Source organism: Mytilus trossulus, chromosome 1 (assembly GCF_036588685.1).
Source record: "Mytilus trossulus isolate FHL-02 chromosome 1, PNRI_Mtr1.1.1.hap1, whole genome shotgun sequence".
NCBI lineage: Eukaryota > Metazoa > Mollusca > Bivalvia > Mytilida > Mytilidae > Mytilus > Mytilus trossulus.
In genome coordinates, this window is record NC_086373.1 from 113,239,501 (window position 1) to 113,264,538 (window position 25,038).

General features: G+C 32.3%; 1 protein-coding gene across 3 annotated transcripts in view; it reads left to right on the forward strand.

The window, feature by feature from the left end:
- The window catches only part of LOC134698421 (protein EFR3 homolog B-like), a 93,099-nt gene that overhangs the window by 21,435 nt on the left and 46,626 nt on the right, over window positions 1–25,038 (forward strand). For all 3 annotated transcript variants that reach the window (XR_010103404.1, XM_063560492.1, XM_063560491.1), the window contains 8 exons: window positions 270–348; window positions 996–1,242; window positions 3,508–3,601; window positions 7,434–7,485; window positions 10,788–10,960; window positions 12,744–12,819; window positions 20,711–20,872; window positions 21,166–21,294. Coding sequence is in view for 2 of the 3 variants with exons in the window: in XM_063560492.1 (XP_063416562.1) it covers window positions 270–348; window positions 996–1,242; window positions 3,508–3,601; window positions 7,434–7,485; window positions 10,788–10,960; window positions 12,744–12,819; window positions 20,711–20,872; window positions 21,166–21,294 (1,012 nt within the window). In the remaining variant the exon portion in view is untranslated. The remainder of the gene's footprint in view (window positions 1–269; window positions 349–995; window positions 1,243–3,507; window positions 3,602–7,433; window positions 7,486–10,787; window positions 10,961–12,743; window positions 12,820–20,710; window positions 20,873–21,165; window positions 21,295–25,038) is intronic.

The window sequence follows — 25,038 nt, forward strand, 5'->3', positions numbered from 1 at the left end:
GTGTATAAGTTCAGACTATCAGAAGTTATTTAGACTTGTACTTCTGATGTTCTGAGAACTGTAAATTCAGAAATTATTTTGAGTTTTTTTTATTGCGGAAAATGCAATAATTAAACTCGTATTTTGAAATATTTTATATGAATTCAACAGAATTTTTCTTAAAATTGTATAATTTAAAATGGCATTTAATTCTAAAATGACAAATTTGCAATAATAAATGCTTTAATAATTTGTAATTTGTTTGTAATTATATAATTGATATTTTGCAGACATTATGACAACCACAAGTTATGGGTTCCAAGTGATTTTGTTGTGAAATGTTTTAAGATTATCATGTATTCTGTACAGGTAAGTCATATTTCTTGATTCACATATCATGTATATTGCAAACAAATGTTTGTAGGGTAGACAGATAGATACTAAAAACGTGAAACCTTCTTAGCTCACCTGGCCCACAGGAACAAGCATCCCTCATCTGTTAGATTTTACTCATGTTATGATTCCATGATTCCTCAAGGGCATATCATATAGAAAAGATCTTTATAAGAAACGAAGGGAATTTTCACATGCACTATTAAAATAGTAAAAAATATATACCTTCAGCACATACTTAATAAGGATTCAATTTTGGCATGTCTGAGATTAAAATATAGACTTTATATCTCATTTCTTTGCCCCAAAATAGCAAAACTGTAAAACAAAAATACTTTATCACCCATGTTTTTGTAAAGTTTTCCTTTAATTTATAGTCTTTTCAGGTAGTTTTCAAGTTGAATAAGATTAATTGTTGTAAAAATTGTGCTATTAAAAGTCATTTCTGTTGTTGTCTGTTCTATGGTTGGGTTGTTGTCTCTTTGACACATTCCCCATTTCCATTCTCAATTTTATTTAGTTCAGTATGTCTGTTATACTGATGATGAAGGTTTAAAAAAGAAATGGACTGCTCATGAGATCTCAATAAACTACCTGCCAGATGAATTATAATTCTATTTCAGCAACAGTATGGTTATATTGTTATACAGACTTTAATGGAACATTTAGATAAACACACCCGAAGTGAGCCCCAGATAAAGAACAGTATTATAGATGTATTATATGAGTCTGTATTAATAGCTGCTGGTGGATCTATTGGACCTTCTGTGTTAGATGTTATCAACACTTTACTCAGACATCTCAGACTTTCTATAGAAACTAATGATGAAACAAAAGAACAGTTTGAGGATAATATCATTAATACTATAGGTACTATTACAATATATACTTAGTGTTGATAGAAAAGCAACACTTTACATACTATAGTATAGGTACTATTACAATATATACTTAGTGTTGATAGAAAAGCAACACTTTACATACAATAGTATAGGTAATATTACAATATATACTTAGTGTTGATAGAAAAGCAACACTTTACATACTATAGTATAGGTACTGTTACAATATATAATTAGTTCTTATAGAAAAGCAACACTTTACATACTATAGTATAGGTACTATGACAATATATACTTAGTGTTGATAGAAAAGCAACACTTTACATACTATAGAATAGGTAATATGACAATATATACTTAGTGTTGATAGAAAAGCAACACTTTACATATTATAGGTAATATTACAATATATACTTAGTGTTGATAGAAAAGCAACACTTTACATACTATAGTATAGGTACTATGACAATATATACTTAGTGTTGATAGAAAAGCAACACTTTACATACTATAGTATAGGTACTATTACAATATATACTTAGTGTTGATAGAAAAGCAACACTTTACATACTATAGTATAGGTACTATGACAATATATACTTAGTGTTGATAGAAAAGCAACACTTTACATACTATAGTATAGGTAATATGACAATATATACTTAGTGTTGATAGAAAAGCAACACTTTACATATTATAGGTAATATTACAATATATACTTAGTGTTGATAGAAAAGCAACACTTTACATACTATAGTATAGGTAATATTACAATATATACTTAGTGTTGATAGAAAAGCAACACTTTACATACTATAGGTAATATTACAATATATACTTAGTGTTGATAGAAAAGCAACACTTTACATACTATAGTATAGGTACTATTACAATATATACTTAGTGTTGATAGAAAAGCAACACTTTACATACTATAGTATAGGTAATATGACAATATATACTTAGTGTTGATAGAAAAGCAACACTTTACATACTATAGTATAGGTACTATTACAATATATACTTAGTGTTGATAGAAAAGCAACACTTTACATACTATAGTATAGGTAATATTACAATATATACTTAGTGTTGATAGAAAAGCAACACTTTACATACTATAGTATAGGTAATATGACAATATATACTTAGTGTTGATAGAAAAGCAACACTTTACATACTATAGTATAGGTACTATTACAATATATACTTAGTTTAGAAAAGCAACACTTTACATACTATAGTATAGGTACTATTACAATATATACTTAGTGTTGATAGAAAAGCAACACTTTACATACTATAGTATAGGTAATATTACAATATATACTTAGTGTTGATAGAAAAGCAACACTTTACATACTATAGGTACTATTACAATATATACTTAGTGTTGATAGAAAAGCAACACTTTACATACTATAGTATAGGTAGTATTACAATATATACTTAGTGTTGATAGAAAAGCAACACTTTACATAATATAGGTACTATATATGTTTAGACTATTTTTTCAAATTGCAAGGGTTAAACTATTGGACTGGTCAATAGTTTCCAACTATTACACTTGGATGAGAAACTATTTGACCACAAGTGCCATTACATTTCACTGAATTTCCAATGCTACTTCAAGATTGGAGGATTTTAAATATACTGCAGGAGTAATAATGTTGTGTTTAATCTATTGTATCTAGGGTTTAAGTCAGTGCAAGTCATAGCCTTAGCATTTCAGAATATTTATAAAGTAAATGTTATGATTGGGTTTCTGCTCTTTATATTACGATATATAAAAAAGAAGATATGGTATGATTGCCAATGAGACATTTATCCACAAAAGACTGAAATGACACAGACATTTACAATTATAGGTCACCGTACGGCCTTCAACAATAAGCAATGATCTGTTGTCTTTTTTTGATATAATAAAACACTTACTGACTTGATATTCATTGAATAGTAAGATTATTGTCCCATCAGATAGAACTATTTCCCTTGGCTACGTCTTAGGGCAATAGTTGCACCTCCGGAGTTAATAAATTTACCATTCCACTCATACCCAGTCAATAAATATACAATATACTCAGTGCTGATAGAAAGCAACACCTACCAAACTATAGGTACTATGACAATATATACTGAGAGCTGATAAAAAAGCATATCTATATGGAGTTACTGCTCCTGAAATATATATTTCATTCATTTGTTTGCTGCTAACGTGACAACTATTGGACTTGGGTTAAAAAACGCCATATGTAATATGATTAATTAAGATAACATATTCTCTTTTTTACAGGGGAATTTGCCAAGAATCTGCCTGACTACCAGAAGATAGAAATTATGATGTTTATAATGGGAAAGTTTCCACAGTTTTCCTCAGAAGAATTAGGGTAAATATAAAAAAGAAGATACCTGTCAACCTGTGACGATGAAAATGCAGGTCATGACCTGCATTGAAGAATCAAATCTCAGGTCATAATGCGTAAGAACCTTTTCGAGCTGAATTTCAGTACATTTTTCTTATAATTTAAATCAAAGTTACCAAAACATCAATGCATGTTTACTTGGTTAACTAATCTTGTTAATTATTATATCATCGTATGTACTTATTGTGATGATGAAATTGAAACTCAAACATAAAATACCAGGATATATTTTTTGAAAGTAATTTAGAATTGTTAAAATTCAAACATAAAATACCAGGATATATTTTCTGAAAGTAATTTAAAATTGTTAAAATTGCACTCATGCTGGTCAGACAGTTTTCATTTGGCCTTGACCTCATTTCATGGATCAGTGAAAAAGGTAAAGTTTTGGTGGTCAATTCCATATCTTAGATACTATTATGCAATAGGTCTTGTATATTCAGTGTATGGAAGGACTGTAAGGTGTACATGTCCAACTGGCAGGTGTCATCTGACCTTGACCTCATTTTCATGGTTCAGTGGTTATAGTTCAGTTTTTGTGTTTTGGTCTGTTTTTCTTATACCATATGCAATAGGTCTACTACATTTGGTGTATGGAATGATTGTATGGTGTTCATGTCTAACTGACAGGTGTCATCTGACCTTGACTTAATTTTCATGGTTTAGTGGTCAAAGTTAAGTTTTTGAGTTTTGGTCTATTTTTAGGCAGTTAAGCTGCCTTATGTGAACACCCTGGATTTGTGTGCTACCCAATAAATGCTGAAATACGTGCCATTGTTATCATCTAGCTGACTACTATATTATTTATAACTTATTGGACAGTTTTTTCATACTTTTCATTCTAGATTACAAAAAATATGACCAGAAAAAACTTAAATGATCGTCGATTTTCCCAAAAGTTTTGAAGTTGCACATAGGAAGTAGAGAACATTAGGAATCCTTAGGTAGTTTATTATCTCCTAAGCTTTTGGCTAAGATGTCAAAGAACAAATGTATGAAATATTTCATCGCCAAAAATCTTTAAAGACAAGTAGTTAAGATTTTCCAAATTACAAATCTCGTAGGAATATTGTTTGTTGTCAACACTTAGTCAACCACGTATATATACGTCAGTAGTCTATCAATATAAGTCCAACTGATCAAGCTGTTGGCTGCAATTTTGAATTAGAAGACGAAGTTTTCGTATCTTTTTAATTTGGACGCAGGGGTTCAAATTAGCGGTGGTCCGAGGTCTGTAACCTTCCACTTTTGCAGGCGGACTTTCTACTTAATTACTAGCTACGCCAGACGGACCTTGAAAGAAAATAAAAAAATTAACTTTGCAAACATTTTTACCAAAGTTTTCTAAAAAAGATCTCAAACTTATTTTCATTTACTATTCATGACAGCGATGTTCAATTTGTTCAACCGCTAGCTTTACACAGAAAATCGTCGATAAATAATGTGTAAATCCTTGTAAAATCGTATCTCACTCTCTGTCAAAAACAACATTGTAAACAAAATGGCTGCCGCAAGATTACAATATCGGATCTGATTCCAGAAGTGGATAAGGGTAATCCTGGGTTTTGGGGTTATCAACTAAAAAAATCCGACAGGTGAAAAATTACAGCTATGCATGGTAAGTAAATATAAACACTAGAATTGAAAACCAAAATTATGTAAAAGAAAGAAAAAGCAGAAAATATTTTGTACACCAATTTTTATGTCAAAATCCAATACAAGTGACAGCTGGGAACAGTTTAGCTAACAATATATATGTTCCTGGTAACAGTATAATTTTTTTTTAATCAGTGATAAATGTTGGTAATGCATGTTAAATGCTTTTCAAGTCAACATATTACTGCAATTTCAAGGGGTATTTTTTTCTTCTCAATTTTGATAGGTCAGTTAAAATAGCTGGAAGTTTCTTATAAAAAAAAAAGATGTATGATTGCCAATGAGATAACTATCCACAAGAAACCAAAGTAACCAAAACTTCGTAACAGTCAAGATCCCCGCCCCTAAACAATATATATTCCTGTATGGGACAATATAACAAATCATATGAAATATAGGTGGAGTTCTTGGGGCCACTCTACCCCTTTCTGTTTGAGAATTTATAACGGTTGAGATCCACAATCTTAAACAATATATATTTATGTATGGGACAATATTACAAATCAAATAAATTATAAGGGGTTCTGTATGGTCACTGTACACCATCATGTTTTAGAACTTGGAAAAATTTGAGATCATTACCCCTTAACCATATATACTCATGTATAAGACTATATAACAAATCGAATGAAATATAGGGGAAGTCCCTGTGGTCACCCTACCCCTCATGTTAAAGAACTTTGAAACAGTTGGGATCCCAACCTTTAAATTAAACCATATATATTCATGTATGAGAACTAATCAAATGAAATATAGGGAGAGTCCTTAGGGTCACCCTACTCACTCCTGTTTGATACTTAGAAAGAGATGAGATCCTCAGCCCTCAACCATATATATTCATGTTTTGGACAATATAACAAATCAAATGAAATATAGGGGAAGTCACTGGGGCCCCCATCCCTTCTGTTTGAAAACTTGATAACGGTCGAGATCCCCACTCATAAACCATATATATATTCATGTATGGGACAATATAAAAAATCAAATGAAAAATAGGGGTAGTCCCTAGGGTCATCCCACACCCTCTTGTGTGTGCTTTGAGAACTTGTAAAAGATTTAGATACCAACTCCTAAACCATATTCATTCCTGTTTTTCATTTCAAAAAGATTGAATGACATACAAGGTCAATCTCATAGGCGACACATATGCATATCACTTGCTAGACCCTAACACCTGTCATTTTATTTCAAACTTAGACATCATGGACTTGGGGTGAAGGTGGGAGTCATTTACATGTTTACTATGGACAGGTCAGTAAGACCTCACCATTGATCCCTGTAGTAAAACACAAGCTCAGTTTTCTTTCCAGGGAAGGAAGTCCATTCATACTTTTACAAGATCGTACTAAAGTCAACTTGAAAAGTCAACTTGAACTACTAACAGTCAACTAATACGAACAATTACGCCCAACTAGAAGAACTGCAATCATTGCAAATTTGTACCACTGCTGCCTCATGAAAGACAAATGACCATTCGTGGTCATGTGCGTTGCTATTGAAAACCTTGATAAAATATGAATTATTTGCCTTAATGTGTAATTCATTAAATGAACATAAATGCACAATTATATATGAATGTTTATTGTTTGTTCTTTTAAATCTTTAAAAAAAAGTTGAAGTAACATTGACACAGTTTTCATAATTATGTTTGCCTTGGTTTTTGTTTAACTGCCTACAGTGCTTACAGCGCTTTGATTCTAATACTTTATTCATTAGGTTAACTATATTTGGTGTATAGAAATATTTTTTGATCTATATGTCTGTTACGCAGGTTTTATATGACCTTGACCTCATTTTCACGGTCCATTGCTAAGTGCTTTAAAGTGTTTGTGTTTTGGTCTCTTTTTCTTAATTTATAAGCAATAAGTCAACTATAGTTGTTGTATTGAAGAATTGTTAGCTCTACATGTCTGCCTGGCATGGTTCATCTGACCTTGACCTCATTTTCATGGTCCATTGATCAATGTTTTGTTTTCTTGTTTAATGTTGAGTTTATGTGAAAGTTGTAATAAATCTTTATATTTCAGTCTATCAACATAATATCAATGATTTGTAAATAAGGTGAGACATTTCAGTGTGTGCACTCTTGTTAAGATATAGGACTGTAGGATGTATATTTAATATTAATGTTTACTTCCAGAGAAGCAGTTGATACTAGAATGCAAACCATGCTCCTGAAAACATTACTTAAAGTAAGTTAACCATGCTTCTGAAAACATTACTTAAAGTAAGTTAACCATGCTCCTGAAAACATAACTTAAAGTAAGTTAACCATGCTCCTGAAAACATAACTTAAAGTAAGTTAACCATGCTCCTGAAAACATTACTTAAGGTAAGTTAACCATGCTCCTGAAAACATTACTTAAGGTAAGTTAACCATGCTCCTGAAAACATTACTTAAGGTAAGTTAACCATGCTCCTGAAAACACTACTTAAAGTAAGTTAACCATGCTCCTGAAAACACTACTTAAAGTAAGTTAACCATGCTCCTGAAAACATTACTCAAAGTAAGTTAACCATGCTCCTGAAAACATTACTCAAGGTAAGTTAACCATGCTCCTGAAAACATTACTCAAGGTAAGTTAACCATGCTCCTGAAAACATTACTCAAAGTAAGTTAACCATGCTCCTGAAAACATTACTTAAGGTAAGTTAACCATGCTCCTGAAAACATTACTCAAAGTAAGTTAACCATGCTCCTGAAAACATTACTTAAGGTAAGTTAACCATGCTCCTGAAAACATTACTTAAAGTAAGTTAACCATGCTCCTGAAAACACTACTTAAAGTAAGTTAACCATGCCCCTGAAAACATTACTTAAAGTAGGTTAACCATGCTCCTGAAAACATTACTTAAAGTAGGTTAACCATGCTCCTGAAAACATTACTTAAAGTAAGTTAACCATGCTCCTGAAAACATTACTTAAAGTAAGTTAACCATGCTCCTGAAAACATTACTTAAAGTAAGTTAACCATGCTCCTGAAAACATTACTTAAAGTAGGTTAACCATGCTCCTGAAAACATTACTTAAAGTAAGTTAACCATGCTCCTGAAAACACTACTTAAAGTAAGTTAACCATGCTCCTGAAAACACTACTTAAGGTAAGTTAACCATGCTCCTGAAAACACTACTTAAAGTAAGTTAACCATGCTCCTGAAAACATTACTCAAAGTAAGTTAACCATGCTCCTGAAAACACTACTTAAAGTAAGTTAACCATGCTCCTGAAAACACTACTTAAAGTAAGTTAACCATGCTCCTGAAAACATTACTTAACGTAAGTTAACCATGCTCCTGAAAACATTACTTAAAGTAAGTTAATCATGCTTCTGAAAACATTACTTAACGTAAGTTAACCATGCTCCTGAAAACATTACTTAACGTAAGTTAACCATGCTCCTGAAACTCTACTTAAAGTAAGTTAACCATGCTCCTGAAAACATTACTTAAAGTAAGTTAACCATGCTCCTGAAAACATTACTTAAAGTAAGTTAACCATGCTCCTTAAACTCTACTTAAAGTAAGTTAACCATGCTCCTGAAAACTCTACTTAAAGTAAGTTAACCATGCTCCTGTAAACATTACTTAAAGTAAGTTAGCCATGCTCCTGAAAACATTACTTAAAGTAATTCAACCATGCTCCTGAAAACATTACTTAAAGTAAGTTAACCATGCTCCTGAAAACATTACTTAAAGTAAGTTAACCATGCTCCTGAAAAGTAAGTTAACCATGCTCCTGAAAACATTACTTAACGTAAGTTAACCATGCTCCTAAAAACATTACTTAAAGTAAGTTTTTATGCCCCATTTATTATGCCCAATTTATGGGCATTATGTTTTCTGGGTTGTGCTTCAATTTGTTTGTCCGTCCGTCTGTTAGTCCATTTGTCTGTCCCACTTCAGGTTAAAGTTTTTAGTCAAGGTAGTTTTTTTAATGAAGTTGAAGTCCAATCAACTTGAAACTTAGTACACATGTTTCCTATGAAATGATCTTTCTGATTTTAATGCCAAATTAGAGATTTCCCCCATTTCACGGTCCATTGAACATAGAAAAGGATAATGTGAATGGGGCATCCGTGTACTAGGGACACATTCTTGTTATCAATGTCTTACATAGTTTAATTGTTTAAATATCGCTTTTTAGATTTAAAATTTGCATTGTACCTTCAAATTACAACAACAAAAAGACTAGATACACTTACCAGAAATGTTAAGATATGATTGAAGATTAAATTTTCTCCTGGGCAACATGTATTTACCTTTCTGTGATAAAGTGTATTGACTGGTAGTAGATATTCCTATGTGCACCAACTGTGCCCCTTTAATAGCAGATTTATTCCTGTATTGCTATGAATCTTAGTTTATGACCAGACTCACTTAAGACAGGTCATTGTTGCATTTGGTTGACATATTCAACAAAACCACATGTTATCTTGGCAATATTTCTGCTTCAAATAATCCAGAGTTCTCTAAAAATACTACTGAAATCATCCACAGGAACTTACTTTAGATAAATCTAACATAAACAGCATCAGTTATCTTCTTTTCTAGATTTAGACATTTCAGTTTCTAACGGGAAACTCAATACTAAAATTTAAGACAAAAGAGAAGATTTTTCATTCCATTAGTTATTGTACATTTTCCTTTTTAAGACGATGATGTTCCTTTGTCTCAATCATATGGTGTTTTATATATCCGAACCTTTTTTTTTTATGTCTGTGTGAAATGATGTCATAAATTTTAACAATGCATCACTGTAATCTATTAAGTCAGGGATTTAGTTACCATAAATTACTTTAAACCTTTACCAAATTCTTTCATAGATACAAAGATTTGATTAGTTAAGTTGGCTGTAACATTTATTAAAAATGGGATTTCACATCTTAAATTTTATGGTAATATTGTACTTTAAACAAGCTCATTAGTATTTTAGGTTATCTTATCAATGTTGTAATAGGATGCATAGATTTTAAATATTGTTTTCCTTTCACAATTTGATTTGTATTGACAAAAATTATCAATTTTATATTTTTATGCCCCACCTATGATAGTAGAGGGGCATTATGTTTTCTGGTCTGTGTGTCCATTTTTCGGTTTATTTATCCTTCTGTTTGTTTGTCTGTCCCCCTTCACATTTAAGCTTTTGGTCAAAGTAGTTTTTGATGAAGTTGAAGTCCGAACAACTTGAAATTTTGTACACATGTTACATGTTCTCTATGATATATTATTTCTAATTTCATGCCAAATATTTTTTTTTCTCAATTTCACAGTCCTTTGAACATGCGAGTGGGAAATCAGTGTACTATGGACACATTCTTGTTGGGATCTATTATTACAAATCCAGGTTTACATTATTCTCATTGAAATATACCACAGATTATTAAGGATTATTTACTATCAAAACACATACTAAATCAGGTGTTGCCATACATTCTCATAGGAAAGACTGCAGATATTGAATGTTAATTTCACAACATATATCTTGACATTGCAGGTTGCCACTAAATATAAAACAGTTGAAATGCAGAAAACTTTCCCTGTTGAATTCCTAATACCATTGCTGAGAATATCACTATTACCAGATTCTACAATGAGAGCTACCGTTCAGGATATATTACACAAGCTTATAGATCGTCATGACAATACGGAAAAACTTAAACATATAACGTAAGTCAACTGTCATAGTACAGGATATACTACACAAGCTTATAGATCGTCATGACAATACAGAAAAACTTAGACATATAACGTAAGTTAATTGTCATAGTACAGGATATACTACACAAGCTTATAGATCGTCATGACAATACGGAAAAACTTAGACATATAACGTAAGTCAATTGTCATAGTACAGGATATACTACACAAGCTTATAGATCGTCATGACAATACGGAAAAACTTAGACATATAACGTAAGTCAATTGTCATAGTACAGGATATACTACACAAGCTTATAGATCGTCATGACAATACAGAAAAACTTAAACATATAACGTAAGTCAATTGTCATAGTACAGGATATACTACACAAGCTTATAGATCGTCATGACAATACGGAAAAACTTAGACATATAACGTAAGTCAATTGTCATAGTACAGGATATACTACACAAGCTTATAGATCGTCATGACAATACAGAAAAACTTAAACATATAACGTAAGTTAATCATCATAGTACAGGATATACTACACAAGCTTATAGATCGTCATGACAATACAGAAAAACTTAAACATATAACGTAAGTTAATTGTCATAGTACAGGATATACTACACAAGCTTATAGATCGTCATGACAATACAGAAAAACTTAAACATATAACGTAAGTCAATTGTCATAGTACAGGATATACTACACAAGCTTATAGATCGTCATGACAATACAGAAAAACTTAAACATATAACGTAAGTTAATTGTCATAGTTCAGGATATACTACACAAGCTTATAGATCGTCATGACAATACAGAAAAACTTAAACATATAACGTAAGTCAATTGTCATAGTACAGGATATACTACACAAGCTTATAGATCGTCATGACAATACAGAAAAACTTAAACATATAACGTAAGTCAATTGTCATAGTACAGGATATACTACACAAGCTTATAGATCGTCATGACAATACAGAAAAACTTAAACATATAACATAAGTTAATTGTCATAGTACAGGATATACTACACAAGCTTATAGATCGTCATGACAATACAGAAAAACTTAAACATATAACGTAAGTCAATTGTCATAGTACAGGATATACTACACAAGCTTATAGATCGTCATGACAATACAGAAAAACTAAAACATATAACGTAAGTCAATTGTCATAGTTCAGGATATACTACACAAGCTTATAGATCGTCATGACAATACAGAAAAACTTAGACATATAACGTAAGTCAATTGTCATAGTACAGGATATACTACACAAGCTTATAGAGCGTCATGACAATACAGAAAAACTTAAACATATAACGTAAGTTAATTGTCATAGTTCAGTCATTAAAACATAATTAAGATGATTTATACTGCAACTAATTGTGTTTTTTTTTCTTCGTAATATAGTAACACAGCTATATTTTGGTTATGTCAATTCATCATGGAGCACTTTCTCCACAGTCAGGGGTTCATTAAGAGGGATGGAAATGAATTTAACATTGGGTTAAAATTAAAAAAAAACTTTCACTGTATTAATTTAAGTTGCAGTATAAAAACAATATTAGGTCAATGTCAGAAAAAATATAAACTTTTTTGTACTCTGCACAAAACTGGGGAAGGGGGAGGTTCTACTTGGCCCTTTCCCAGTTTCTCAGCCTCATACAAAAAAGTTTATATTTTCCTGAAAATGCCATTGACCTAATATTGTAAATATATATTAAAAGATTATACCAAAACAATCAAATATATTGATATATATTCAGCATGTTAATTAAAAGTTTAATTTCAGAATACCTAAAGATGTTGGTGATTTAGATCTAGTTGTAGAAAAGAATTCTCGACATGACAGCCTGTTTATGAAGAAGGTTTGTTTACATAAGGATAACAATTATTATATAGAGATTGCATTTAAATGTTATTGCTCCAAAGACTAGTTTGGAATTTTACTGAATTTTTATGTTTTATGCATTAAGTTTTATCTTTGTTTGTCTGTAAGTTCCAAAATTGGTTTCCATTCTCTTTATTTAGTTAGCCTCAACCAATTGTTATGAATCTCATAAACAATACTTATTTCCACAAAAACATAGATTAAATTAGATTTTTTTCCTTTCTAGATTTATGCCACTTTACAAATGGAAAAATTGCTGAACTTTTTGTTTTCTTTCTCTAACTTAAGGTTGTCTCAACCAAGTATTATGAAAAAATTTGACCACTTTTCAGGACTTTAAGTGTCTACTTTAAAAGATTCAATTAATTTATGTAAATTAAAGACTCTCATATTCAAGCTCAAATGTTACATGTGTTATGAATCAATTAAATATACCATAATATGTTGGGTTTTTTTTGCTGTTTTTTTTTTATCAAAAATGAAAGTGTGGCATCTGTGTCCATCCTCCATCTATATATATGTTATGTTATGTATTATCATTGAATACAACTTACATTTAAATATTCAGAATGAACATAAATGCAGCCACATGCATTTAAGACAAAACCATGTCTAAAAATTAACTCAAATGCTAAAATTATGAAAATTTCATTAATTTAGCACGACTAAATGATGCTAGTCCCCAATACATATGCCTTGTATTGTCATAAACAGCCCAGATGTCTATAATAAAATATTCTTCTATCCTTAGAATAGCTAAAAGTTTACATTTTTCAATTTGTTAAACTGATATTTTTTGGGGGCCAAAAAGGAGTCTTACTGAATCTTCTCCTTTTGGTAGTGTCATTTTAAGCAGTTTAGCTGCATTATGCAAGACCCTAGATTTGTGTTCTACCCAATAAATGCTGAAATACTTGCCATTGTTATTATCTAGCTGGCTACTATGTTATATATAACTAATTGAACACTTTTTTAATACTTTTTATTCTGGATTACAAAAAATATGACCAGAAAAACCTTAAATGATCATCAAATCATGTGTAGATTATTATGACCTGTGTTTTTGTCTAAGATGTCCAAGAACAATTGTATGAAATATTTAATCACAGATAATCTCTTAAGAAAAGTAGTTTAAATTTCCCAAATGGCAAAATTCATAGGTATATTGTTTGTACGTCAGTAGTCTATTTTATAATAAGTTGGCAGCAATTTCAAATTAGAAGAAGAAATTTTTGTATCTTTTCAATTAGGTGGCTAGGGTGCAAATAAGAGGTGGTCCGAGGTCCGTGACCTTCAACTTTTGCAAGCGGAATTTCGACTTGGTTTCTAGCTACGCCCGACGTAGTCATCTGCCACTTGAAATGGGCGTGAACAGACCCTGATTTGAAAGAAAATAAGAAACAACTTTGCAAACCTTTTCACCAAAGTCTCATAAAAACAATCTAAAAAATTATTTTTATCATTAATATTCATGACAGTCATCTTCATTTTGTTCAACCTCTAGCTGTATACTGAAAATGGCAAAGATTGACAAAAACAACATTGTAAAAACAATAACAATGGCTGCTGTGAAGAAAAAATTTTACAATATCAGATCTGATTCCAGAAGCAGATAAGGGTAAATCTGGGTTTTGGGGATCAACTACAAAAAAATCCAAGCAGTTGAAAAGTACATCTATGCATGGTAAATCCATTTTGAAGGGTCAATTACAGTAATTGAAGTTTCTTACTTTATTTACATCTATGCATGGTAAATCCATTTTGAAGGGTCAATTACAGTAATTGAAGTTTCTTACTTTATTTACATCTATGAATGGTAAATCCATTTTGAAGGGTCAGTTACAGTAATTGAAGTTTCTTACTTTATTTACATCTATGCATGGTAAATCCATTTTGAAGGGTCAATTACAGTAGTTGAAGGTTCTTACTTTATTTACATCTATGCATGGTAAATCCATTTTGATGGGTCAATTACAGTAATTGAAGTTTCTTACTTTATTTACATCTATGCATGGTAAATCCATTTTGAAGGGTCAATTACAGTAATTGAAGTTTCTTACTTTATTTACATCTATGCATGGTAAATCCATTTTGAAGGGTCAATTACAGTAATTGAAGTTTCTTACTTTATTTACATCTATGCATGGTAAATCCATTTTGAAGGGTCAATTACAGTAATTGAAGTTTCTTACTTTATTTACATCTATGCATGGTAAATCCATTTTGAAGGGTCAATTACAGTAATTGAAGGTTCTTACTTTATTTACATCTATGCATGGTAAATCCATTTTGAAGGGTCAATTACAGTAATTGAAGGTTCTTACTTTATTTACATCTATGCATGGTAAATCCATTTTGAAGGGTCAATTACAGTAATTGAAGTTTCTTACTTTATTTACATCTATGCATGGTAAATCCATTTTGAAGGGTCAGTTACAATAATTGAAGTTTCTTACTTTATTTACATCTATGCATGGTAAATCCATTTTGAAGGGTCAGTTACAGTAATTGAAGTTTCTTACTTTATTTACATCTATGCATGGTAAATCCATTTTGAAGGGTCAATTCCAGTAATTGAAGTTTCTTACTTTATTTACATCTATGAATGGTAAATCCATTTTGAAGGGTCAATTACAGTAATTGAAGTTTCTTACTTTATTTACATCTATGCATGGTAAATCCATTTTGAAGGGTCAATTACAGTAATTGAAGGTTCTTACTTTATTTACATCTATGCATGGTAAATCCATTTTGAAGGGTCAATTACAGTAATTGAAGGTTCTTACTTTATTTACATCTATGCATGGTAAATCCATTTTGAAGGGTCAATTACAGTAATTGAAGGTTCTTACTTTATTTACATCTATGCATGGTAAATCCATTTTGAAGGGTCAATTACAGTAATTGAAGTTTCTTACTTTATTTACATCTATGAATGGTAAATCCATTTTGAAGGGTCAATTACAGTAATTGAAGTTTCTTACTTTATTTACATCTATGCATGGTAAATCCATTTTGAAGGGTCAATTACAGTAATTGAAGTTTCTTACTTTATTTACATCTATGCATGGTAAATCCATTTTGAAGGGTCAATTACAGTAATTGAAGTTTCTTACTTTATTTACATCTATGCATGGTAAATCCATTTTGAAGGGTCAATTACAGTAATTGAAGTTTCTTACTTTATTTACATCTATGCATGGTAAATCCATTTTGAAGGGTCAATTACAGTAATTGAAGGTTCTTACTTTATTTACATCTATGAATGGTAAATCCATTTTGAAGGGTCAATTACAGTAATTGAAGGTTCTTACTTTATTTACATCTATGCATGGTAAATCCATTTTGAAGGGTCAATTACAGTAATTGAAGTTTCTTACTTTATTTACATCTATGCATGGTAAATCCATTTTGAAGGGTCAATTACAGTAATTGAAGTTTCTTACTTTATTTACATCTATGCATGGTAAATCCATTTTGAAGGGTCATTTACAGTAATTGAAGTTTCTTACTTTATTTACATCTATGCATGGTAAATCCATTTTGAAGGGTCAATTACAGTAATTGAAGTTTCTTACTTTATTTACATCTATGCATGGTAAATCCATTTAAGGGTCAATTACAGTAATTGAAGTTTCTTACTTTATTTACATCTATGCATGGTAAATCCATTTTGAAGGGTCAATTACAGTAATTGAAGTTTCTTACTTTATTTACATCTATGCATGGTAAATCCATTTTAAAGGGTCAATTACAGTAATTGAAGTTTCTTACTTTATTTACATCTATGCATGGTAAATCCATTTTGAAGGGTCAATTACAGTAATTGAAGTTTCTTACTTAATTTACATCTATGCATGGTAAATCCATTTTGAAGGGTCAATTACAGTAATTGAAGGTTCTTACTTTATTTACATCTATGCATGGTAAATCCATTTTGAAGGGTCAATTACAGTAATTGAAGTTTCTTACTTTATTTACATCTATGAATGGTAAATCCATTTTGAAGGGTCAATTACAGTAATTGAAGGTTCTTACTTTATTTACATCTATGCATGATAAATCCATTTTGAAGGGTCAATTACAGTAATTGAAGTTTCTTACTTTATTTACATCTATGCATGGTAAATCCATTTTGAAGGGTCAATTACAGTAATTGAAGTTTCTTTCTTTCTTTACATCTATGCATGGTTAATCCATTTTGAAGGGTCAATTACAGTAATTGAAGTTTCTAACTTTATTTACATCTATGCATGGTAAATCCATTTTGAAGGGTCAATTACAGTAATTGAAGTTTCTTACTTTATTTACATCTATGCATGGTAAATCCATTTTGAAGGGTCAATTACAGTAATTGAAGTTTCTTACTTTATTTACATCTATGCATGGTAAATCCATTTTGAAGGGTCAATTACAGTAATTGAAGTTTCTTACTTTATTTACATCTATGCATGGTAAATCCATTTTGAAGGGTCAATTACAGTAATTGAAGTTTCTTACTTTATTTACATCTATGAATGGTAAATCCATTTTGAAGGGTCAATTACAGTAATTGAAGTTTCTTACTTTATTTACATCTATGCATGGTAAATCCATTTTGAAGGGTCAATTACAGTAATTAAAATTTCTTACTTTATTTACATCTATGAATAGTAAATCCATTTTGAAGGGTCAATTACAGTAATTGAAGTTTCTTACTTTATTTACATCTATGAATGGTAAATCCATTTTGAAGGGTCAATTACAGTAATTGAAGTTTCTTACTTTATTTACATCTATGCATGGTAAATCCATTTTGAAGGGTCAATTACAGTAATTTAAGTTTCTTACTTTATTTACATCTATGCATGGTAAATCCATTTTGAAGGGTCAATTACAGTAATTGAAGTTTCTTACTTTATTTACATCTATGCATGGTAAATCCATTTTGAAGGGTCAATTACAGTAATTGAAGTTTCTTACTTTATTTACATCTATGCATGGTAAATCCATTTTGAAGGGTCAATTACAGTAGTTGAAGGTTCTTACTTTATTTACATCTATGAATGGTAAATCCATTTTGAAGGGTCAATTACAGTAATTGAAGTTTCTTACTTTATTTACATCTATGCATGGTAAATCCATTTTGAAGGGTCAATTACAGTAATTTAAGTTTCTTACTTTATTTACATCTATGCATGGTAAATCCATTTTGAAGGGTCAATTACAGTAATTGAAGTTTCTTACTTTATTTACATCTATGCATGGTAAATCCATTTTGAAGGGTCAGTTACAGTAATTGAAGTTTCTTACTTTATTTACATCTATGCATGGTAAATCCATTTTGAAGGGTCAATTACAGTAGTTGAAGGTTCTTACTTTATTTACATCTATGCATGGTAAATCCATTTTGAAGGGTCAATTACAGTAATTGAAGTTTCTTACTTTATTTACATCTATGCATGGTAAATCCATTTTGAAGGGTCAATTACAGTAATTGAAGGTTCTTACTTTATTTACAACTATGAATGGTAAATCCATTTTGAAGGGTCAATTACAGTAATTGAAGTTTCTTACTTTATTTACATCTATGCATGGTAAATCCATTTTGAAGGGTCAGTTACAGTAATTGAAGTTTCTTACTTTATTTACATCTATGAATGGTAAATCCATTTTGAAGGGTCAATTACAGTAATTGAAGTTTCTTACTTTATTTACATCTATGAATGGTAAATCCATTTTGAAGGGTCAATTACAGTAATTGAAGTTTCTTACTTTATTTACATCTATGCATAGTAAATCCATTTTGAACGGTCAATTACAGTAATTGAAGTTTCTTACTTTATTTACATCTATGCATGGTAAATCCATTTTGAAGGGTCAATTACAGTAATTGAAGTTTCTTACTTTATTTACATCTATGCATGGTAAATCCATTTTGAAGGGTCAATTACAGTAATTGAAGTTTCTTACTTTATTTACATCTATGCATGGTAAATCCATTTTGAAGGGTCAATTACAGTAATTGAAGGTTCTTACTTTATTTACATCTATGCATGGTAAATCCATTTTGAAGGGTCAATTACAGTAATTGAAGGTTCTTACTTTATTTACATCTATGCATGGTAAATCCATTTTGAAGGGTCATTTACAGTAATTGAAGTTTCTTACTTTATTTACATCTATGCATGGTAAATCCATTTTGAAGGGTCAATTACAGTAATTGAAGTTTCTTACTTTATTTACATCTATGCATGGTAAATCCATTTTGAAGGGTCAATTACAGTAATTGAAGTTTCTTACTTTATTTACATCTATGAATGGTAAATCCATTTTGAAGGGTCAATTACAGTAATTGAAGTTTCTTACTTTATTTACATCTATGAATGGTAAATCCATTTTGAAGGGTCATTTACAGTAATTGAAGTTTCTAACTTTATTTACATCTATGAATGGTAAATCCATTTTGAAGGGTCAATTACAGTAGTTGAAGGTTCTTACTTTATTTACATCTATGCATGGTAAATCCATTTTGAAGGGTCAATTACAGTAATTGAAGTTTCTTACTTTATTTACATCTATGCATGGTAAATCCATTTTGAAGGGTCAATTACAGTAATTGAAGGTTCTTACTTTATTTACATCTATGCATGGTAAATCCATTTTGAAGGGTCAATTACAGTAATTGAAGTTTCTTACTTTATTTACATCTATGCATGGTAAATCCATTTTGAAGGGTCAATTACAGTAATTGAAGTTTCTTACTTTATTTTCTCAAATAATGCAACTGTATTATATAATACTTGAATGTAAGCAAATCATATGATATATAGGTGGCGTCCTTTTGACCACTCTACCCCTTCCTTTTTAAAAACTTGGAAACCATGGAGATCCCCACCCCTAAACCATATTTTCAAGTATAGGACAATATAACAAATCAAATAAAATATAGGAGAAGTTCCTGGAGTCACCCCACCCCCTCCTGTTTGACAACTTGGAAACGGTAGAGAACACCACCCCTTAACCATATATATTCATGTTTGTGACAATATGAAAAATCAAATGAAATATGGGGAGAGTCCCTTGGGTCACCCTTTCCTATTTGACAACTTGGAAACCAATGAGATCCCCACCCTTTAACCATTTATATTCATGTATGGGACAAAATAACAAATCATTTACATTTACTATGGGCAGGTCAGTAAATAAGAATTTGGGATGGAACATTTTTTACTAATTTCAGCTTTCAGGAAATATAAAGAAAATTTCTTTAAATAATTGTTTTTGAGGGAGGTGAAAGTTCAACAGCATAGTGTATTACTCAAAAGAAAATAAATGGGGTATTTTTTGGTTTTTGTGTGTGTGTTTAAAAGGGGGGGGGGGGTGTAATACACCTTAATGCTATTTGTCCGCCATTGCTGGAGATCACACAGGTTCCTGTAAAATTCTTACGTCATAAAGCAAAATGTCTGACGCCACAATCGAAAAGTGATTGTTGTATGCATCAAAAGGTCAAGCGGCCGGGTCGACTGGCCAAGTAGGCTAATAGCGATAAGGTGTATTATTAACAGCATAGTGTATTGCACAAAAGCAAAACATTGTAAATTAATTCAAATCATATAACCAATTATAATTTTTTGTAGTACAATTATTCTGTGTTAGAAACCTATTATGCGTCAAATATTTAATTACAATCCAAATTCAGACCTGTATCAAGCGAGAATATTGTGTCCATTTTGGCTCCAACTTTTCAGTGTTGGACATCTGCATTCATATCCAGCAGAAATCAGTGAAGCAATTTATTTGCTAAAATTGGGGTGTGTAGTAACCATGGTAACCAGAAGATTAATTTTACATGGCTTAATCTTGGATCTGTATTTATTTTTCAGAATGGCCTGCAGTTTTATTGGCATATATTGGAAAATGTTCAGATGACTACCAACAAAGTGAACAACTTTGAATCCCTCTATTGTACAATGTGTTTATTATGTGTGGAGATAGGATGTGATGAAATGGTTATAGAATTACTAAGACTTGGTTTAGATTTACAGGTGGGTACCTCCTACAAAATTAAAATAGACAACGGTTCTATGCTGTATCAAATACCAGGTATTCAATCACAATTCAAATTCAGAGCTGTTTTGAGCTAATATGTGTCCACACTTGCTCAACTGTTCAGGGTACAGAAATGTACCATTGTTGGTTGTTGTAATTTGATAGCAAATTCAAATGGCTGCATGAGAAAAATGTTTCATATACCACATGACTCATAAATAAAGTATAACATCATATTTTTTACAACTTGTTTTATGTTTAACAATTAATATTGATCTTTATTTTCTAGCAATTGGCCATGACTAATTCATCTTTACCCCTAACACATAAATGTGCTGTCCATGGTATGGTAGCTGCTTACCTCAACCTAGCCAGTCAACTGTTATGTGAGCAACCAGTCTGTCAGTATATCTCTGAAGTAAGTATTGTTAACAGCTAACCCTACCCTAGCCAGTCAACTGTTATGTGAGCAACCAGTCTGTCAGTATATCTCAGAAGTAAGTATTGTTAACAGCTAACCCTACCCTAGCCAGTCAACTGTTATGTGAGCAACCAGACTGTCAGTATATCTCTGAAGTAAGTATTGTTTACAGCTAACCCTAGCCTAGCCAGTCAACTGTTATGTGAGCAACCAGTCTGTCAGTATATCTCTGAAGTAAGTATTGTTAACAGCTAACCCTAGCCTAGCCAGTCAACTGTTATGTGAGCAACCAGACTGTCAGTATATCTCTGAAGTAAGTATTGTTAACAGCTAACCCTAGCCTAGCCAGTCAACTGTTATGTGAGCAACCAGTCTGTCAGTATATCTCTGAAGTAAGTATTGTTAACAGCTAACCCTAGCCTAGCCAGTCAACTGTTATGTGAGCAACCAGTCTGTCAGTATATCTCTGAAGTAAGTATTGTTTACAGCTAACCCTAGCCTAGCCAGTCAACTGTTATGTGAGCAACCAGACTGTCAGTATATATCAGAAGTAAGTATTGTTAACAGCTAACCCTACCCTAGCCAGTCAACTGTTATGGGAACAACCAGACTGTCAGTATATATCAAAAGTAAGTATTGTTAACAGCTAACCCTACCCTAGCCAGTCAACTGTTATGTGAGCAACCAGTCTGTCAGTATATCTCAGAAGTAAGTATTGTTAACAGCTAACCCTACCCTAGCCAGTCAACTGTTATGTGAGCAACCAGTCTGTCAGTATATCTCAGAAGTAAGTATTGTTAACAGCTAACCCTACCCTAGCCAGTCAACTGTTATGGGAACAACCAGTCTGTCAGTATATATCAGAAGTAAGTATTATTAACAGCTAACCCTACCCTAGCCAGTCAACTGTTATGTTAGCAACCAGTCTGTCAGTGTATCTCAGAAGTAAGTATTGTTAACAGCTAACCCTACCCTAGCCAGTCAACTGTTATGGGAACAACCAGTCTGTCAGTATATCTCAGAAGTAAGTATTGTTAACAGCTAACCCTACCCTAGCCAGTCAACTGTTATGTGAGCAACCAGTCTGTCAGTATATCTCAGAAGTAAGTATTGTTAACAGCTAACCCTAGCCTAGCCAGTCAACTGTTATGTGAGCAACCAGTCTGTCAGTATATCTCAGAAGTAAGTATGGTTAACAGCTAACCCTAGCCTAGCCAGTCAACTGTTATGTGAGCAACCAGTCCGTCAGTATATCTCAGAAGTAAGTATTGTTTACAGCTATCCCTAGCCTAGCCAGTCAACTGTTATGTGAGCAACCAGTCTGTCAGTATATCTCAGAAGTAAGTATTGTTAACAGCTAACCCTAGCCTAGCCAGTCAACTGTTATGTGAGCAACCAGTCTGTCAGTATATCTCAGAAGTAAGTATTGTTAACAGCTAACCCTAGCCTAGCTAGTCAACTGTTATGTGAGCAACCAGTCTGTCAGTATATCTCAGAAGTAAGTATTGTTAACAGCTAGCCATAGCCAACTAGTCAACTGTTATGTGAGCAACCAGTCTGTCAGTATATCTCAGAAGTAAGTATTGTTAACAGCTCACCCTAGCCTAGCCAGTCAACTGTTATGTGAGCAACCAGTCTGTCAGTATATCTCAGAAGTAAGTATTGTTAACAGCTAACCCTAGTCTAGCCAGTCAACTGTTATGTGAGCAACCAGTCTGTCAGTATATCTCAGAAGTAAGTATTGTTAACAGCTAACCCTAGTCTAGCCAGTCATTTTTTATGTAAACAACCAGTCTGTCAGTATATCTCAGAAGTAAGTATTGTTAACAGCTAACCCTACCCTAGACAGTCAACTGTTATGTGAGCAACCAGTCCCTCAGTATATCTCAGAAGTAAGTATTGTTTACAGCTAACCCTAGCCTAGCCAGTCATTTGTTATGTAAACAACCAGTCTGTCAGTATATCTCAGAAGTAAGTATTGTTAACAGCTTACCTCAACCTAGCCAGTCAACTGTTATGTGAGCAACCAGTCTGTCAGTATATCTCAGAAGTAAGTATTGTTAACAGCTAACCCTAGTCTAGCCAGTCATTTTTTATGTAAACAACCAGTCTGTCAGTATATCTCAGAAGTAAGTATTGTTAACAGCTAACCCTACCCTAGCCAGTCAACTGTTATGTGAGCAACCAGTCTGCCAGTATATCTCAGAAGTAAGTATTGTTAACAGCTAACCCTACCCTAGCCAGTCAACTGTTATGTGAGCAACCAGTCTGTCAGTATATATCAGAAGTAAGTATTGTTAACAGCTAACCTTAACTTAGCCAGTCAACTGTTATGTGAGCAACCAGTCTGTCAGTATATCTCAGAAGTAAGTATTGTTAACAGCTAACCGTACCCTAGCCAGTCAACTGTTATGGGAACAACCAGTCTGTCAGTATATATCAGAAGTAAGTATTATTAACAGCTAACCCTACCCTAGCCAGTCAACTGTTATGTGAGCAACCAGTCTGTCAGTGTATCTCAGAAGTAAGTATTGTTAACAGCTAATCCTACCCTAGCCAGTCAACTGTTATGGGAACAACCAGTCTGTCAGTATATCTCAGAAGTAAGTATTGTTAACAGCTAACCCTACCCTAGCCAGTCAACTGTTATGTGAGCAACCAGTCTGTCAGTATATCTCAGAAGTAAGTATTGTTAACAGCTAACCATAGCCTAGCCAGTCAACTGTAATGTGAGCAACCAGTCTGTCAGTATATCTCAGAAGTAAGTATGGTTAATAGCTAACCCTAGCCTAGCCAGTCAACTGTTATGTGAGCAACCAGTCTGTCAGTATATCTCAGAAGTAAGTATTGTTTACAGCTAATCCTACCCTAGCCAGTCAACTGTTATGGGAACAACCAGTCTGTCAGTATATCTCAGAAGTAAGTATTGTTAACAGCTAACCCTACCTTAGCCAGTCAACTGTTATGTGAGCAACCAGTCTGTCAGTATATCTCAGAAGAAAGTATTGTTAACAGCTAACCATAGTCTAGCCAGTCAACTGTAATGTGAGCAACCAGTCTGTCAGTATATCTCAGAAGTAAGTATGGTTAATAGCTAACCCTAGCCTAGGCAGTCAACTGTTATGTGAGCAACCAGTCTGTCAGTATATCTCAGAAGTAAGTATTGTTTACAGCTAACCCTAGCCTAGCCAGTCAACTGTTATGTGAGCAACCAGTCTGTCAGTATATCTCAGAAGTAAGTATTGTTAACAGCTAACCCTAGCCTAGCTAGTCAACTGTTATGTGAGGAACCAGTCCCTCAGTATATCTCAGAAGTATGTATTGTTAACAGCTAGCCATAGCCAACTAGTCAACTGTTATGTGAGCAACCAGTCTGTCAGTATATCTCAGAAGTAAGTATTGTGAACAGCTCACCCTAGCCTAGCCAGTCAACTGTTATGTGCGCAACCAGTCTGTCAGTATATCTCAGAAGTAAGTATTGTTAACAGCTAACCCTAGCCTAGCCAGTCAACTGTTATCTGAGCAACCAGTCTGTCAGTATATCTCAGAAGTAAGTATTGTTAACAGCTAACCCTAGTCTAGCCAGTCATTTTTTATTTAAACAACCAGTCTGTCAGTATATCTCAGAAGTAAGTTTTGTTAACAGCTAACCCTACCCTAGACAGTCAACTGTTATGTGAGCAACCAGTCCGTCAGTATATCTCAGAAGTAAGTATTGTTTACAGCTAACCCTAGCCTAGC